At 54.2% G+C, this 18,616-nt stretch overlaps 1 protein-coding gene and 1 non-coding gene across 2 annotated transcripts in view; one reads left to right on the forward strand and one right to left on the reverse strand.

Moving 5' to 3' along the window:
• The window catches only part of SLC35F1 (solute carrier family 35 member F1), a 163,767-nt gene extending 150,734 nt beyond the window's left edge, over positions 1-13,033 (reverse strand). Inside the window, exons 1-2 of the mRNA XM_029046449.1 lie at positions 12,953-13,033; positions 12,795-12,868 (exon numbers count right to left, since the gene is read on the reverse strand). Of these exons, the coding sequence (XP_028902282.1) occupies positions 12,795-12,868; positions 12,953-13,033 (155 nt within the window). The remainder of the gene's footprint in view (positions 1-12,794; positions 12,869-12,952) is intronic.
• On the forward strand, positions 3,796-3,932 carry LOC114809821. The gene has a single exon (XR_003757596.1). It is a non-coding gene; the product is annotated as a small nucleolar RNA SNORA7 (small nucleolar RNA).
• Positions 13,034-18,616: the final 5,583 nt, after the last annotated feature.

Here is an 18,616-nt window from a genome sequence, read left to right on the forward strand (position 1 = left end):
TCTCCTCCACCAGGTCTTCCCCAATCGGTCACCCCACCTTTTGGGTCACACCATTCCCTCATCTACTTTGGCGTTCTTCTGCACTCCTCTGAGGATTATTTATTATTGATTCATTTATTCACTTTACATGCACAGGGTGTCGAAGGGATTGTCAGTCACCCATCAAATGCACGTCGGCCACATTTGCATGTGTGGAAAAAAGTCTCTCTATCGGTCACGTCATCTTAAAAGATAAAAGACAGCTATATATTATTTCTATCAACCTCATGCTCTTTTAATTATGGTACATTCATCAATATATGCCTGCTTTATCTTGCCCATTAGGCTGTAGACTCTCCTAGGACAGAGATTACCACGTCTTTTACGTCAGTCTGTCTCTCAAGTGCCCAGACAAGTGCTTGGCACACACAGCACACAAATACCCAGTCCACTGTTATGCAGTCGATCAATCGATGGTACTTACTGAGCACTTACTGTGTGCAGAGCACTGTACTAAGCACTTGGGAGAGTGTAATATAATAGTAGACACGATCCCTGCCCACAGAGAGTTTACAATATAGTTGGAGGAATATTTATTCATTCAATCGCACTTATTGATCGCTTAGTATGTGCAGATGACAGTACTAAGTGTTTGGGAGATTACAGTGTAATAATAAACAGATATATTCCCTGCCCTCAATGAGCTTACAGTGTAGAGGAGATATGGACATTAAAAGAAATTACAGATAGGAGACGGCACGGAGTCTACGGACAAGGACATGTACATAAGTGCATGAATCAAAGGGCATGGGGGGTATGGCCTCCAATGCACACAGGAAGGAGGCAGAATAAGGTGGGGAGATGAGATTAGTCAGGGAAGGCTTCCTGGAGGAGATATGATTTCAGTAGGGCTTTGAGGAAGGTGGTGTTCTGTCAGACACGAAAGGGGAGGGAGTTCCAGGCAGGAGGGAGGGTATGAAACAAGGGGTCGACGGCGAGAGAGGCGAGAGCAAGGCACAGTAAGCATGTCTGTGTTAGACACGGTAGGCATCCTATTCAGTGCCCTGAACCCAGTAGATACTCAATCAATCCTGAGGACGATGATAACGGTGACTGTGGTGATGAGATGATGATAAAAATGATGACCAAACTGAACCACAGGAAATTGTTTTCCGTGTGCTTGAGGTCGATTCCTCGTCTCATGGTTTGATTCTGGTTTTTGGTTCCCCGCCCCCCCCCCCCCCCCCGATCCCTGTGCTGGGGATTCATTAAGAGCCAATCTTTACCCTATTCTCATTCTCAATATGACATATCGAAGAGGGGGTCGCTGGGGTTGGGCAGGGAAGGATCCAAATGACGTCTTCCCCAGGATTTCTTGAGAAAACCTCTCCCACCAGAAGAGTAACCACCATCCCCTTTAAGGGCCGCGGTACTCTAAGGAGCGCCTTGTTTCACGGGCCAAAGAGCAATCTGGGGGCCTGGCTGGTGCCTCAGTTGGTCCTCTTCACCAGTTCACACGCACGTGGATTAAATGCTCAAACGGTGAAGACACCAGCCCCTAAATTATCTCCCTTCTTAGTTTAATCCCTGAGCACCCCCACCCCCAAACCAACCCCCCTAGTCCACCGAGCCCAGGACTGTGGGCTTAGCACAAGCTTTTAATACAGTGTTCCGCTCACAGAAGCATTCAGTTAAAAAAAAAGTTATGGTATTAAGCGCACACTATGTGTCAACACTATTCTAAGGGCTGGGATAGACGTAAACTAGTCAGGTTGGATGCAGTCCCTGTTCCACATGGGGCTCACAGTCTCGATCCCCATTTTACAGATGAGGTAACTGAGGCACAGAGAAGTGAAGTGACTCGCCCAAGGTCACACAGCAGACAAGTGAAGGAGTTGGAATTAGAACCCGGGGCCTTCTTACTCCTAGGCCCGTGCTGTCTCCACTAGGCCATGTTGCCTCTATTAATTAATAATAATTATGGTATTTGTTAAGAGCTTACTATGTGCCAAGTACTGTTCTAAGTGCTGGGGTAGTTACAAGGTAATCAGGTGGTCGCACGTGGGGCTCACAGTCTTAATCCCCATTTTACAGATGAGGTAATTGAGGCACAGAGACGCTAAGTGTCACACAGCAGACAAGTGGCAGAGCCAGGATTAGAACCCACATCCTCTGACTCCCAAGTCCACGCTCTTGCCACTGAGCCACGCTCCATTTCCAGAGGGAGCAGCAGGACAGGAAGTGTAACCATGTAAGTGGTTGTACTTGTCGTTACAGATGGACCATCCAACACCCCAAACTCCACCCTTTCCCATCCTCGACTCTCCCTCCAGCAACCTAGCATGAACCACCAGTCCGTGGATCTAACAATAGTAATTATGGTATCTGCTAAGCGCTTACTATGTTCCAAACACTATACTAAGAGCTGGAGTAGAAACAAGCAAAATGGGTTGGACAGAGTCCGTGTCCCCGTTTTACAGATGAGGTAAGTGAGGCCCAGAGAAGTGAAGTGACTTCACTCAGTAGTATTTATTACTGTGTGCGGAGCACTGTACTAAGTGCTTGGAAAGTACAATTCGGCAACAGATAGAGACAATCCCTACCCGACAAAGGGCTCTTGTCCCAGGTCATTCAGTAGACAAGTGGCAGGGCGGGGATTAGAACCCATGACCTTCTATCTCTTCAAACCCTCTTGATTATGGTACCTGTTAAGCGCTTACTATGTGCCAAGCACGGTACTAAGCAGTGGGATAGATACAAGATTATCTGGATGGACTGTGTCTCCTATGGACCTCACAGTCTAAATAGGAGGGAGCAGGATTTAATCTCCATTTTACAGATGAGGAAAGTGAGGCCCAGAGAAGTTCGATGTCTCACCTAAGGTCACCCAGCAGACAAGTGGCAAAGCCAGGATTAGAACCCAGGTCCTCTGACGCCCAAGCCCGTGCTCCTTCTGCTAGGCCACGCTGTTTCCCCTTTACGTATAGTAAGGGCTGTTGCAGCAGGTTGCCGTTCGACGCAGGAGGTTTATCTCTGGGACCTGCTGATATTTTAAATCTGCACAACTAACTCAACCATCACCGGCTCCTCTCTTCACCATGTCCGTTTCCTTCCCTGGGCGAATACAACGGATCCAATCAGATTTGTGATCGAGGCCAGTGTACAGGTCTCAGAGTGGACAGGAAAGCTATCTAAGTGGCCACTGCCAAAGATAACCGGAAGTCTTTGGGCATGTATTCCATAAAGTGTAGACAAGAAAGAACCGCTGGGGAAAATGTGGGATTGGTTTTCAGCTCTCACAAGATTTACTGGGAAACAGACTTGAATCAAGGCACCCTAGAGGCCTTCCCTGACTAAACCCTCTTTCCCTTTTCTTCTACTCCCTTCTGCATCACCCTGACTCTCATCCTCTGTTCACCCTTTATTCATCCTCTGTTCAGTCCCACAGTAACTGGTAATTAGGGAAGCAGCGTGGCTCAGTGGAAAGAGCCTGGGCTTCGGAGTCAGAGGTCATGGGTTCGACTCCCTGCTCTGCCACTTGTCAGTTGTGTGACTGTGGGCAAGTCACTTCACTTCTCTGGGCCTCAGTTGCCTCATCTGTAAAATGGGGATTAACTGTGAGCCTCACGTTGGACAACCTGATTACCCTGCATCTACCCCAGCGCTTAGAACAGTGCTCTGCACGTAGTAAGCGCTTAACAAATACCAACATTATTATTAATTTATTTATCCTGGGGACCGTCTCCCCCTCTAGACTGTAAGTTCACTGTGGCCAGGGAATGTGTCTGGAATATTGTCATATTGTATTCTCCCAAGCACCCCTCAGGATCGCACCTGGAGAGTTCCAGTACTCTACTAGTCTTGGCTACTGGAGGGAGAGTCAAGCAGAAGCATACTCATTCCATTCCTAACTTGGGCAGTGGCTAGCGAGTGGAAGGCAATCTGCTACAAGTCAAAACTCCCCTGTGCTGGGCAGCGGCGGCACGGGAGAGAGTCGAGGGCGGAGACTCAAGTTCGCTGTGAGGAAGGCGGCAGTGGTAAACCACTTTCGGATTTTCACCAAGAAAACTCTCTGGATCCACTACCAGAACGATTGCAGATGGAGAGCGGGGCGTTCTGGGAGAGATGTGTCCACTGGAGTCGCTCTGGGTCGAAAATGACTCGACGGCATAAGACAAGACTCTCCCAAGCACTTAGTACAGTGCTCTGTACATGTAAACAGTTAATAAAAATGGCTTACTGACTAATCACTGGGTGGGGGTTGGAAAACACTGGAATCCTCCCAATCCTGGAGATATTTTAACAACAAAACCAGGTTTTGCTACCATTGATCCGGCAAAGGTCAGATGCCAAGGAAGGGACCAGTTGACCTTTGCAAGTCTATAGTTCTCAGTCAGTCTCAAGTTCACCACAGAACAAATACCGTTTAACCGTGTTTCCTGACAGAAATTCCCTCCTAGATGGACAGTGAGTCTTTTCCTCTATCAGAGGCTCAGAAGCACTTAGTACAAGGTCTTCATAAGGTGGTGTTTAACGAATACTCTTGATTGATTAGTTATGCACAGTAGGAATGCCACTTCGCCGGGAAAGAGAGCGAGTTTATATCCATCAATTTTCTCATCTAGAAAGTATATATTATAAATTATTTATTTCTATTAATGTCTGTCTCCCCCTCCAGACAGCAAGCTTGTTATGGGCATGGAATGTGTTCGCTAATTCCATTGTTTTGTCCTCTTCTGAGTGTTTGGTACAGTGCTCTGCACATATTAAGTGCTCAGTAAATACCATCGATTGAGTGAGTTAGTGAGTGGGTGCCTCGCCTGGCCCTGCGGCGTCAAGGGTGAGCGGGTTCAGACACCAGGGAGCAGAAGTCACCTGGGGCTGCTTGGGTCTCCTGGGACTCTAGTTTGGAGGTGGGAAGGGAAGTCATGAAAGATACATCCCACCTCTAGCAGGACACGCACTTACGCTGTTTTTGCACTGTGTGCTGAGAGTGAAACCAGCACTAAAGAACGCAGAGATCGATCGATCGATCGATGGATCCATGGTATCTATTGAGCACTTACTGCATGCAGAGCACTGGATTAAGAGCTCGGCAGAGTACAGCATAACAGAGTTGGTAGATACTTTCCCTACCCAAAACAAGCTTGTAGTCTAGAGGGAGCTCGCAGTCTAGGAAGATGAAGGCAGAACTCCCAGCCAACTAGCCACAGTCCTGAATTCCCTTTTGGTGCCCAACGACAGCCAGGCATCTTCTGATGATTGGTTCCACTGAAAACCAATAAACCTACACATACACTTGAGTTTGCTCCATTTATTCTCTCCTCCCTCACCACCACAGCCTTATTATTCATATCCATAATTTATTCATATTGTCTGTCTCTCCCTCTAGACTGCAAGCTCTTGGTGGGCAGGGAATGTTTCTATTAGAGAAGCAGCGTGGCTCAGTGGAAAGAGCATGGGCTTTGGAGTCAGGGCTCATGAGTTCGAATCCCAGCTCTGCCACTTGTCGGCTGTGTGACTGTGGGCGAGTCACTTAACTTCTCTGTGCCTCAGTTCCCTCATCTGTAAAATGGGGATTAAGACTGTGAGCCCCACGTGGGACAACCTGATTTCCCTATGTCTACCCCAGCGCTTAGAACAGTGCTCGGCACATAGTAAGCGCTTAACAAATGCCAACATTATTATTATTATTATTATTATTATTGTTATATTGTACTCTCCCAAGCGCTTAGTACAGTGGTCTGCACACACTAAACCACTCAATAAATATGATTCATTGATTGATCGATCGATTGATACATTCCTGTACCCAGGGGAAACCTGACATTCTTTGGTATTTGTGGTATTTGTTAAGTGCTTACCGTGTGCCAGGCACTGTACTAAATGCCAGGTGGATACAAGCAAATTGAGCTGGACACAGTTCCTGACCCATATGGGACTCACAGTCTCAATCCCCATTTGCCAGATGAGGTAACTAAAGCCTAGCGAAGTGAAGTGACTGCTTGCATCAGGATCAATCAGTCAATCAATCGTTGGTATTTATTGAGCATTTCTCGTGTGTAGAGCACTTGTGGTACAACAGAGCTGGTAAAAACAATCTCCACCCACAAGGAGCTTTCGGACTACAAGGGAGACAGATATTAAATTATGGATAGGGGAAGTAGAGGGTGTAAGGCTATTTATATATAAGTGCTGTCGGGCTGGGGCGAGCATCAGGCCAAGCTGGGAAGCAGCGTGGCTCAGTGGAAAGAGCCTGGGCTTCGGAGGCAGAGGTCATGGGTTCGACTCCCGGCTCTGCCACTTGCCAGCCGTGTGACCGTGGGCAAGTCACTCGACTTCTCTGTGGCTCAGTTACCTCATCTGTAAAATGGGGATTAACTGTGAGCCTCACATGGGACAACCTGATTCCCCTGTATCTACCCCAGCGCTTAGAACAGTGGTCTGCACATAGTAAGCGCTTAACAAATACCAACATTATTATTATTATTATTATCAAGGTGCTTAAGGGGTACGCAGCCAAGTACAAAGTCGGTACAGAGGGGAGGGTGGATCGGGGGAAAGGAGGGCTTAGTCAGGGAAGACCTCTTGGAGAAGATGCGATTTTAGGAGGGTTTTGAAGGTTGGGAAAGAAGCAAATTATTGGATATTAAAAGACCAAGCTCCAGGACCGAGGGAGGCCGTGGGCAAGGAGCCGCTGGTGGGATAGATGAGATCGAGGTACAGAGAGGAGGTTGGTGCTAGAGGAACAGAGTGTAAAGGTTAGGTTGTAGTAAGAAAATGGGTGAGGTAAGGTAGGAAGGAGAGATCTAATGACTGCCTTAAAGCTGATGGTAAGGAGTGTCTTTCTCTTGTGGAAGTGGATGGTCAACCACTGGAGGTTTTTGAGGAGTGGGGAGATATGGATAAGACAGGTCTTCAGAAAAATGATCTGGCCATGGACTGGAAAGAGGAGGGACAGGAAGCAGGGAGGTCAGCGAGGAGGTTGATGCAGTAATCCAGGAGGGAAATGATAAGTGCTTGCGTCAGTGTGGTCGCAGTTTGGTTGGAGGGGAAAGGATGAATTTTAGCAGTGCTGCGCAGGTAGAACCGACAGGATTTGATGACATACTGAAAGTGTGGTTTGAGAGTGATAAGTGAAAGCTGATGCCAAGGTTACAGGTTTGTGAGACAGAAAGGATGGTACTGTTGTCTTCAGTGACAGGAGAGTCAGGGAGAGGATTCATTCATTCATTCATTCATTCAATCGTATTTATTGAGTGCTTACAGGATGGAGTTTGGGCGGGAAGAGGAGGAGTTCTGTTTTGGACATGTTAAGTTGGAGGTGTTGGCGGGACAACCAGGTAGAGCTGTCCTGAAGGCAGGAGGAAATGTCCACTAGAGAGAAGGAGAGAGGTCAGGGCCGGAGAGATAGATTTGGGAATCATTTGCATAGAGATGGTAGTTGAAGCCGTGGGAACAAATGAATTCCCCAAGGGAGTGGGTGTAAATGGAAAACAAAAGGGAACCCAGAACTGAGCCTTGAGAGACTCCCACAGTTAGAGGGAGAGAGCTAGAGGAGGAGCCTCTAGACTAGACTGGAATAAGCAGTCAGAGAGACAGAAGGAGAACCGAGAGAGAACACTGTCGGTGAAGCCAAGATGAGATAATGTTTCCTAGAGGAGGAGTTGACTCTCAGTGTCGAAGGCAGCAGAAAGAAGAGGAGGATTAGGATGAAGTAGAGGTCACTGGACTTTTCAAGAAGAAGATGATCGGTGATCACAAGGAGGACCGTTGCAGTGGAATGAAGGGGGGAAAGCCAGATTGCCGGGGGTCGAGGAGAGAATTGGAGGAGAGGAAGCGCAGGCAGCGGGAACAGGCAATTTGCTCAAGGAGTTTGGAGAGGAAAGGTAGGACGGAGATGGGGCGATAACTGGAGAGTGCCATGGGGTCGAGGGAAGGCCTTTTTAGTCTAGGGGAAACATGGGCAGGCTTGAAAGCAGTGGGGAAGGAGCCACTGGGAGGCAAGCGGTCGAAAACGGCGGTCAGGGAGGGAAGAAGGGAGAGGACTATTGTTCTGATAAGGTGAGGAGGGATAGGGGTCAGAAGCACAGGTGTGGAGAGCAGAACTTAAGAAGAGGTGGGAGATCTCCTCTTGAGCGACAGCTGGGAAGGATGGGAGAGTAGAAGACGGGGCAGGAGGAGAGAGGGTCTGGAGAGGAGCAGAGGAGATTTCAGGGAGATCACACCTGATGGTTTCACTTTTTCGACAAGGTCATTAGGGCAAGCGATGGAGGCTTGGGGGGAGCGGGGGGGGGGGGAGGGAAGGAGACAGTTAAAAGCCTGAAACAGCTGTCGTGGGCAAAGGGCATGGGAATCAATGAGGATGGAGAAGTATCACTGTTCGGGGCAGGACCAAATCACAAGAGGAGAGAAAATCGAACAAGCATCAGAATTACAACTTGGTCACTGTGAGCTGATTGACATCCCCACCTCCCCCAGAAAGCATTCTATGATTAGTCCCTTCACTGTCCTGGGCAGGTCATACTCCTAGCCACCTAGACTTTCGTTTGTGTCTTTGCTGTTGATTTGTTCCTGATTTTTTTCATCCCCTGGTGATTGTCATTTATGTTCACCCTCTCCCTGGATTTTTACCCTAATGCTCCAAACTTGAACCCCCGGGGTAACCTCGATGGAGGTCAGCTCTGAATTCTTGACAAAAAGGAAAAAAAAAAAAAAGGTCAGTCCATCACTAAGGTGAACCCCTCTGTAGGTCAAGCTCTGTACTAGTTGTCTGGGGGTTCAAAAGGGAATTAAATTATGGGATCCCAGATCTCTGACGGGAAAGACCAGAGACATAAATTGCTGAATGTACTATAGTTAAGAGAAGCTGAGAACAGATGTATTATAAATAAACGCGGGGGATAAAAAAAAAACTTTAAAACAAACAAACAAATGGCTACATGCGTGAAGTTGAAGAAGAGCCTCAGCGCCATCTGTACGCAGAAGCCCTAACCCTCGCAGTGACATATGGCTCTGATTTTTCTATTGTCCCAAGGGATTCTTTCTTCCCAAGAGAAATGGGTTTTAAATCTACCCTGGAGAATTAAGGAACTTTATCATATTGGAAGAGGCAGTCGGGGCCCTCTGGGGAAGCGTAATTCCAAAGCCTCATTCCAGCTGAACTTTCTGGGGGGAATCGGAGACGCCATGGATTTTCACGCCTTCGATTTCAAACGCAACCTCTGGGGAAGCAGCGTTGTCTAGTAGACAAAGCACGGGCCTGAGAGTCAGGAGGACCTGAGTTCTAATTTGAGCTCCACCACTTGTCCGCTGTGTGATCTTGGGCAAGTCACTTAACTTCTCTGGGCCTCAGTTCCCTCATCTAAGTTTAAACCAGTTAGATTGTATCTACCCCAGCGCTTAGCACAGTACCTGGCACATAGTAATCGCTTAACAAATACCGATAAAAAAAATCCAAGAGGTTGATTGGCCGAACCTGGTATGTACATTTGAGAAATGGACACAATACCGCTTATGCTATATAATCAGCTGTTAGCAAAGCAATCAAGATTGTGTCCCCCAGGTAATGCCCCGCACTAGAATTGATTCAAGTAACTTGACTGAAGTCAGTCAGTCAGTCAATTCCATCTATTGATCGCTTGCTGTTTGCAGAGCTCTGTACCGAAAGCTTGGGAGAGTCTTGTCCCGTCTTATGCCGTGGAGTCGCTTCCAAACAGAACAACAAAACGGACATATTCTCCGCCTACAACGAGCTTACGGTGCAGAGGGCTAGACGGACATTAATATGAATAAATTGTACATAAGCGCTGCGGGGCCGGGCCGGGGGGGAACGAATAAAGGTTAGCAAGACGGGGGCCACGCAGAAGGGGGTCGCAAAAAAAGGAACAGAGGGCTTAGCCAAGGAAATGCACCCTGTCCTTTACATTCGCACAGGAGAAGGAGCAGGAGCTTATCCGAAGTGGGAGATCTCCAGCGCCCTGCGGGGAAGAGAAGGGCCAACAGAGAGGTGGTCCCGAGTGACCTCACAGAGAAGCCTCGGGGGTGCGATCGGCCTCAGTTATCCGAGAGGACGGGACGAGGCGACAAGACCTTCTCCGGCAAGGATCTGGGAACGATTACAGGTGCAGGCTGGGGGGCGATGACGAAGCCGGAGCCCCCCGAGATTCCAACTGTGGGACCAAAGGGAACTGGCGTCCGCTGAACGTGTCCAGCTGTGGGGCAAAGGAAGTCGGTGCCTCCCAGACGTCCAGGCGCTTCCCCACAGCTGTCTGGCCCGGCAGCGGCCACACCCGAGAGTTTCCACGTAGGCCTGGAAAGGCCCAGGGTCGGGTGCTGGCGACCCGTTACCTCCGGCAGGCTTCTCGCCCCCCACCTCCCCGTCCCCTTCCGCGTCGGGCCCGGGTCCCCGAAGGGCTCCCGGCATCATCTGAGCTCGAAGGACCGCAAGGGGAGCGGGAGGCCGCAAGGGAGGACCGCTGACCGGGAGCCCAAGCCCGGGGGTCTCCACTCCGAATTGAGCATCCAGACCCGGCCAACGCTTTTCCTCCCTCCCCCGTGGACTCCCCTCCCTGAAGACTGAGGGCCGGCTACCTCCCCCGCCCCCGACCCGGGACCACATCCAGCAGCCGACAGTCTCTCCCCGTGCTTTCGCTGCTCTGAGCGTGGGCGCGCCTGCCGGGGGTCTCTCTCTCTCTCTCTCCGGCCCCCTCCCCGCTCCCCAACGAGGAGCCGTGATCAGGAGGCGCCCCCCGAAAAGGAAGGGGTAGCTCCAGCTCGAGGCCCCGCCCTCGGACCTTGGCTCCAGGGGGTTCCACTAGTGTGCCGGCGGTGGGGATTCCCTGGGGAGGACTTCGCACTAAGATTCAAAACCCTAATCTGGATGGACAGCGAGCTGGACTGTGGCAGCAGCCACCCCCCGTCCCCATGCACGCACAGATAGGCTCGGGCGCTCTTGTGCCCACGCCTACCCCAGATCATTCCCACTCCCCTGCAAATTCACGCTCCCCAAGGCACGTCCGCACATATGTCCATCCCGGGCACGGAACGTACAGCCACAAACCCAAGGATCCGTGCGCACACGCCCACCCACCCACAGTGTCTTCGGTTCTTTCTCTTTCCAATCGAAGCTTCTCTCTTTTCCCTCTTCTCATCTCAATCTGTTCCCACGGGAATTCCTTCCAGATCCGAGGAAGGGGGCACCGGGGGGGCGCCGGGAAAGGGCTGCAATCACCCTCCCACCCTCACCCCCCCCCCCAAGCCTGGTGGCTGCCCCGGGGTGCCGAGAAGGTGGGCTCCGCGGGCATCCCGGCCCTTCCCGTCCCGCCCAGCCCCGGCCTCGGCTTCCGCTGGCCTCGGCCGCCGGGATGTCCCGGGTTCCCGTTGTCCCCACTCCCTGTCCCCCCTCTCCAGCCCCTCCCCCCCTCCTCTCGCCGGCACGATGAAGGACCGGCTCGGCCGGAGGGGGGGAGAGGGGAGGCCCCAGACCCCCCGGGATCCACTGGGCCGCCCCCACGCCCCCCAGCTCCTCGGACCGACGGCCCCTCCCCACCCCTTCCAGCCCGACGACCCCCCTCAGCCCCCCTCCCCCACGATGCGGTGTGTTCCCCCGGCCCTTTATGAGCCCCTTCCCCCTGCATCCCTCTCCCTCGCCGGAAGCCCCCCCCCCCCCCCCGATGGGGTGACATCTCCCACCCTCGGCCACTTAAGCCCCTTCCCCCCCCCGAATCTCTCTCCGCTGCTGGAAGCCCCCCGGTGGCGCGGCACCCCCCACCCCCCTAAGCCCCCTCCCTCGCTGGAAACCTCCCGGTGGGGCGGTGCCACCCCCTACCCTCGACCCACGGCCCCCTAAGCCCCCTCCCCTGGCATCCCTGGCCCTCGCTAGAAGCCCACCAGTGGGGTGGTACTCCCTACCCCTAGTCCCCAGCCCCTTAAGCCTCCTCCCCCGATCCCCGTCCCTCGCTGGAAGCCCCCCAGCGGGGGTGTAACCCCTCCCCCCAACCCCTTAAGCCCCCTCCCCCGATCCCTGTCCCTTTTTTTGCTGGGTGGTTCCGCCTACTGCCAGCCCCCAACCCCTTCAGCCCCCTCCCCCGCTCCCCGTCCCTCGCTGGAAGCCCCCTAGTGGGGTGGGACCCCCCCCCTCCCAACCCCCAGCCCCTTCAGCCCCCTCCCCCGGCATCCCCGTCCCTCGCTGGGTGGTACCCCCTACCCCCAACCCCCCGACCCTTTAAGCCCCCTCCCTCGATCCCCGTCCCTCGCTGGAAGCCCCCTAGTGGGGTGGGACCCCCCCCTCCCAACCCCCAGCCCCTTCAGCCCCCTCCCCCGGCATCCCCGTCCCTCGCTGGGTGGTACCCCCTACCCCCAACCCCCCGACCCTTTAAGCCCCCTCCCTCGATCCCCGTCCCTCGCTGGAAGCCCCCTAGTGGGGTGGGACCCCCCCCCCAACCCCCAGCCCCTTCAGCCCCCTCCCCCGGCATCCCCGTCCCTCGCTGGAAGACATCCAGTGGGGTGGTACCCGCTCCCCCCAACCCCCAGCCCCTTCAGCCCCCTCCCCTCCGCATCCCCGTCCCTCGCTGGAAGCCTCCCAGTGGGGTGGTACCCCCTACCCCCAGCCCTTTAAGCCCCCTCCCCGGCATCCCCGTCCCTCGCTGGAAGCCCCCTAGTGAGGCGGGACCCCTCCTCCCAACCCCCCCAGCCCCTTCAGCCCCCTCCCCCGGCGTCCCCGTCCCCCCTCTGGGATCCCCCGGTGGGGGTCTCCCCCGCCCCCATCCGTGAGCGGCTGCCCCCCCCCCCCCCCCGGCCCGGGGCCCCCGCACCTGTTGAGCGCTCTGCGGAGCCTCTGGGGCGCGCTGGCGGCGGCGGGCTGCTGGCCGGCGGGCTCGGGGTCCGGCTCGGGGTCGGGGTCGGGGTCGGGGTCGGGGTCCGGGGCGGGGTCCGGGCGGGGTCCGCGGGGGCGGGGGGCGGCGGGCCCGGCCGCCAGGGCCTCGATGGTGGCCACGACGTGGCGGGGGCCCGGGGGGCCGGGGGGGCCGAGGGGGGGCTCCGGGGCGATCATGGCCGTCCGGGGGGGGGCCGCTGCCCGCCCGCTGCGGGGGGGGGGATGCTGCGGTGGTCTCCCCCCTCCCCGCCCCCCACCCCGGGCTCCCTCTTCTGCTCCGGGGCCCGCTGCTGCCACCGCCTCCTCCTCCTCCTCCTCCTCCTCCCCGGGGTCCGGGCCGCCCCCTCCCCTCCTCTCCGCCCCTCCCTCCCCTCCCCTCCCCTCCCTCCCGCCTCTGCTGGGGCCGGGGGCTGGCCGGACGGGGCCCAGGGGGAGGGGCGGCTAGCCGGAGGCCGAGCTGGGGAGGGGCTGGGGGAGGGACCCCCCCTCTCTGTCTGTCTGTGTGTGTGTCCGTGTCTCTGTGGGGGGGGGGGGTCTGTGTTGGCGGGGGGAGCGGGGGCGTGTCGGGGATGCTCAGCCCGAGGAGCCCGATGGGAAAATCCCTGCCGCCCCGCCCCGCCCCTGGACCATCCCGCCTTCCGCCGCCCCCCTCTCCGGGCTGCTGGTGGGGGGGGGGGGGGGGGCGGGGGAGGTCCTCCCCAGGGTTAGGGTGAGAGGGTGCTGGGCCAGACCCCACTCCTTCCCCCCACCCCGGGCTCGGGGGTTGGGGGTTGGGAGCTGGGGAGGGTCCGAAGCGGACGGTTTGAGCCCGGGCGGGGCGCGGGGAGGGGGACGCACGGAGTTGTTATAGCAGGACCATCCCACACCGGCCGGGCGGCCGGGGGCTAAAGGCCGCCGGGGGCCGGGGGCAGGGCGGGGGGCACAGAGATTGCGGAGGGGGCCGCAGAGACTGAGGGCGGGGGAGCAGAGACTGAGGGTGGGGGGGGGAGCAGAGATTGGGGTTGGAGGAGCAGAGATTAGGGGGGCAGAGATTGGGGGAGGGGAAGCAGAGACTAAGGGTGGGGGGAGCAGAGATTAGGGATGGAGGAGCAGAGATTAGGGGAGCGGGAGCAGAGTCTGAGGTCGGGGGAAGCAGAGATTAGGGATGGAGGAGCAGAGATTAGGGGAGCGGGAGCAGAGACTGAGGATGACGGAAGCAGAGATTGGAGATGGAGGAGCAGAGATTGGGGGTAGATATTAGGAGAGGGGGAGCAGAGAATGAGGGCGGGAGGAACAGAGTTCGAGGGTAGGGGGAGCAGAGATTGGGGATGGAGGAGCAGAGATTGGGGGGCAGAGATTGGGGATGGAGGAGCAGAGATTGGGGGGTAGAGATTGGGGAAGGAGGAGCAGAGATTAGGGGGGCAGAGATTGGGGTTGGAGGAGCAGAGATTGGGGGCAGAAGATTGGGGGACGGGGAGCAGAGACTAAGGGTGGGGGGAACAGAGATTAGGGATGGAGGAGCAAATATTAGGGAGCAGAGATTAGGTGAGGGGGAGCAAAAACCGAGGGCAGGGGGAGCAGAGATTAGGGAAGGGAGCAGAGATTGAGGGCAGGGGGAAGCAGAGATTAGGGGAAGGGCGAGCACATATTAGGGAGGGGGAGCAGAGACTGAGGGTGCAGAGGAACAGAAACTCAGGGTAAAAGGGAGCAGAGATTAGGGTGGGGGGAGCAGAGATTAGGGGAAGGGGGATCAGAGATTAGGGAGGGGTGAACAAAGACTGATGGTGGGGGAGCAGAGATTAGGGAAGGGGAAGCGGAGACCGAGGGTGCAGAGGGGTAGAGAGTCAAGGAATAAAGGAGCAGAGATTAGGGTCTGGGGAGCACAGAGAAGGGGGAAGGGGAAGCAGAGACTTGGTATAAATAATTATGGCATTTGTTAAACGCTTACTATGTGCTAATCGCTGGGATGGGAGGATCAGAGAACGGGGTGGGGACCGACAGAGCCTAGGGCCAGGGGAATCAGAGGCCGGGGTGTGGAATTGCAGAGATTAGGGGCAGGGGAGAGCAGACTCTCTTCTCTACACCAGCTCTGTCCACATCTACACCTTTGCCCCAGCCCTCGCCCATCTGCCCTCGCCCGCAGCCCCATAGGGCAGGGAGGGAACAGGCCAGGGAGCGGGGAGGCGTTCCCGGCCACCACCGTCGTCGAAGGGGTTGGGTGGCATCTGGTCGCTCCAAGCATCCTAGTGCTGTGGCTTGAGAGGACCCCAGCCTAGGTGCCAGGGACTAGGTGTGAGGAAGGGAGGCTTGGATCCAGGCCTGATATTAATAATAATAATAATAATGGTAATCGCTAAGTGCTTACTACGTACCAGGCACCGTACTAAGCATTGGGGTGGATACGAGCGATCGAGTTGGAGACGGTTCCTGTCCCACGTGGGACTCGCGGTCTCAATCCCCATTTTACAGATGAGGGAACTGAGACCCGGAGAAGTAAAGCGACTTGCCCAAGGTCACAGAGCAGACAAGCAGCAGAGCCTTCTGATTCCCAGGCCCGTGCTCTAACCATTACACCACGCTGCTTCTCTTGGGTCTTCCCCCCTCCAGCTCCTTTAGCGCTTCCCTTGGTCTCAGGGATGACCTTAACCTGGGGAGTCGACACTCCGCGCCCCCCACAGCCGACTGCCCCCGGGCCTTCTGCCCCAGCCTGTCCCGAGACCACCGGGTTTGGCCCCTGGATCCGGCCCCGGGTCCGGGACCTCGAACCTAACCGAACTTCCGCCTCAAGGCAGGCACTGTCACCGCCTGCGGGAGACCCTCCCTACCATCTGTGTGACTTTGGGCAAGTCCCTTCACTTCTCCGTGCCTCGGTTACCTCATCTGTAAAATGGGGATGAAGATGAGCCCCACGTGGGACAACCTGATCACCCTGTATCCCCCCCCCCCCAGTTCTTAGAACAGCGCTTTGCACATAGTAAGCGCTTAACAAATATCATCATCATTATTACTATTACCCTTCACCTCATCCACCTCTTTCCCATCATGCCAACCGTGAAGTCACCTCAGCACTCACGTATTTATTGGTTTATGTGCTACCCCCAAGTGACATTTCTATCTACTTTCACGCTTTTTCAACCGCTTTATAGTCTTCCTCTAATGACAACTATTACCATCTCCCCTAAAAGACTGTAAGTGCCTCGGAGGCATAAATCACATCTTTTTACTTCGGTCGGCTTATGCCATGAACACCCAGCACAGCTCTCTACACGCCGTAGGTACTCACTACAGTGCTCCTCAAACGGATACCCAGTGGATGCTCGATACTGATCATGTCGATGGTGAAAGGAAGCGAAAGTCCACGGAGGAAACCAACAAAGTCACACCCACTGATTGCACTTAAATATCCTGTTTAGATTCCGGATGAAGGCAGAGGGTCCTACTCTTTAAGGAGTTTCTCTCCAGGTAAGCTCAAAGTGGCCTGGATAATAATAATAATAGTAGTACTTGTTGAGTGCTTACTTTGTGCCAAGCACCGTTCTGAGTGTTGGAATAAGATGATTAGACTGTAAGCCCGTCAAAGGGCAGGGACTGTCTCTATCAGTTACCGATTTGTACATTCCAAGCGCTTAGTATAGTGCTCTGCACATAGTGAGTGCTCAATAAATACTATTGAATGAATGAATACAAGTTAACCCAACCGGACACAGTTCCTGTCCCTCGTGGAGTAGGAGAGAGAACAGGAATGGAGTCTTCATTTTACAGGTGAGGTCATTGAGGCACAGAGAAGTTAAGCTACTTGCCCAAGGTCACCCAGTAGACACAGGACAGAGCGGGGATTAGAACCCAGGACTCTGGGCTCCGTCGGACCGGGGGAGACTGCCTCTTCGATGGTGCTGCGTACAGTAAAGGGAGGCAGCTTGCCGTGCTCCACGCAGACCAGGCCTCAGCAAGTTTGCCCTGGCTCAGAACAACACCCACCTGCTGCTCCTGACCTCGGTTCCCCACAGTGAAAGTTCTCCAAGTAATGTCTTCCCAACCCCGCTTTCCAAAGCTGTGTGCTATTCTAGTTTATCCTAATAATAATAATTGTGGTATTTGTTAAGCACTTACTATGCATCAAGCACTCTACTAAGTGCTAGGGAAGACACGAGTTAATCAGGTCAGACTCGGAGAAGCAGCGTCGCTTAGTGGAAAGAGCCCGGGCTTGGGAGTCGGAGGTTGTGGGTTCTAATCCTGGCTCCGCCATTGACCAGCTGTGTAACTTTGGGCAAGTGACTTAACTTCTCTGTGCCTCAGTTACCTCATCGGTAAAAGGGGATTAACACTGCGAGCCCCACGTGGGACAGCGTAATTACCTTGTCTACCCCAGTGCTTGGAACAGTGCTTGGCACATAGTAAGCGCTTAACAAATACCATCATCGTCATCATCATCACGGTCCCTGTCCTGAGTGGGGATCACAGTCAAAAGGAGGTGGGGGTGGGGGGAGAACAGGTATTTGCTCCTCATTCTACAGATGAGGAAACTGAGACACAGAGAAGTGAAGTGACTTGATCAAAGTCACACTGCAGACAAGTGGCGGAATTAGGATTAGAACTCAGGCCCTCCTACTCCCATGTTCTTTCCACTAGGCTGCCCTGCTTCTTAATTCCTCACACAGGATTGAACTCTGTCGGAGCAGGCAGGTCGTACACTGTATGACCAACCAGAATTCTCCCATGGGACAGTGATCCATCAATCATTTAATCAGTTCATGGTATTTAATAATAATAGTAATTATTAAACCCTTACTATGTGCCAAGCACTGTTCTAAGCACTGGGGTAGATACAGGGCAATTAGGTTGTCCCACCTGGGGCTCACGGTCTTAATCCCTATTTTACAGGTGAGGTAACAGGTGCAGAGAAGTGAAGTAACTTCCCCAAAGTCCCACAGCTGACAGGTGGCAGAGCCGGGATTAGAACCCACCACCTCTGACTCCCAAGCCCGGGCTCTTTCCACTAAGCCACGCTGTTGAGCACTTATGGTGGGCAGCGAACTGTACTAAGCACTTGGGAGAGTACGATACAATGATCCATCAGTGGAATGTATTGGGTGCTTACTATATACAGAGCACTGTACTGAGCGCTTAGGAGAGTTAAACAGAATTAGCAGACAGGTTCCCTGCCCACGGCGAGCTTACAGTCTAGGTCGGTAGGCGCGGTCCCTGCCCTCGGGGAACTCACGGTCCAGTAGAGGAGACCACCCAGTGGCACCGTCCAACGATATTGCCCGCTTGATGACCGTGAGCGCTCACCAGGCATAATACAAGCCCACGACCCCAGTCCTCGTCATGTAATTTGAACGAATACCATCATGATTATTAGAGAAGCACCGTGGTTCAGTGGAAAGAGCCCGGGCTTGGGAGTCAGAGGTCATGAGTTCTAATCCTGACTCCGCCACTTGTCAGCTGTGTGACTTTGGGCAAATCACTTCACTTCTCTGGGCCTCAGTTACCTCATCTGTAAAAACGGGGATTGCGACTGTGAGCCCTACGTGGGACAGGGGCTGTGTCCAACCCGATCCGCTTGTATCCACCCCAGCGCTTAGTACGGTGCCTGGCACCTAGTTAAGCGAACAAATACCATAATTAATTAACTCTAGCGCTCTCCAACGCTCCACCACTGACTTCCTTTATCGTGTGATGTCAAAGTCACATCTTAGAAACCAGCTCAAGGCATGAGCCCCTTGTTGGGTAGGGATTGTCTCTATCTGTTGCCGAATCGTACTTCCCAAGCGCTTAGTA

The sequence above is a fragment of the Ornithorhynchus anatinus genome, chromosome 2 (assembly GCF_004115215.2).
Source record: "Ornithorhynchus anatinus isolate Pmale09 chromosome 2, mOrnAna1.pri.v4, whole genome shotgun sequence".
Classification (NCBI taxonomy): domain Eukaryota; kingdom Metazoa; phylum Chordata; class Mammalia; order Monotremata; family Ornithorhynchidae; genus Ornithorhynchus; species Ornithorhynchus anatinus.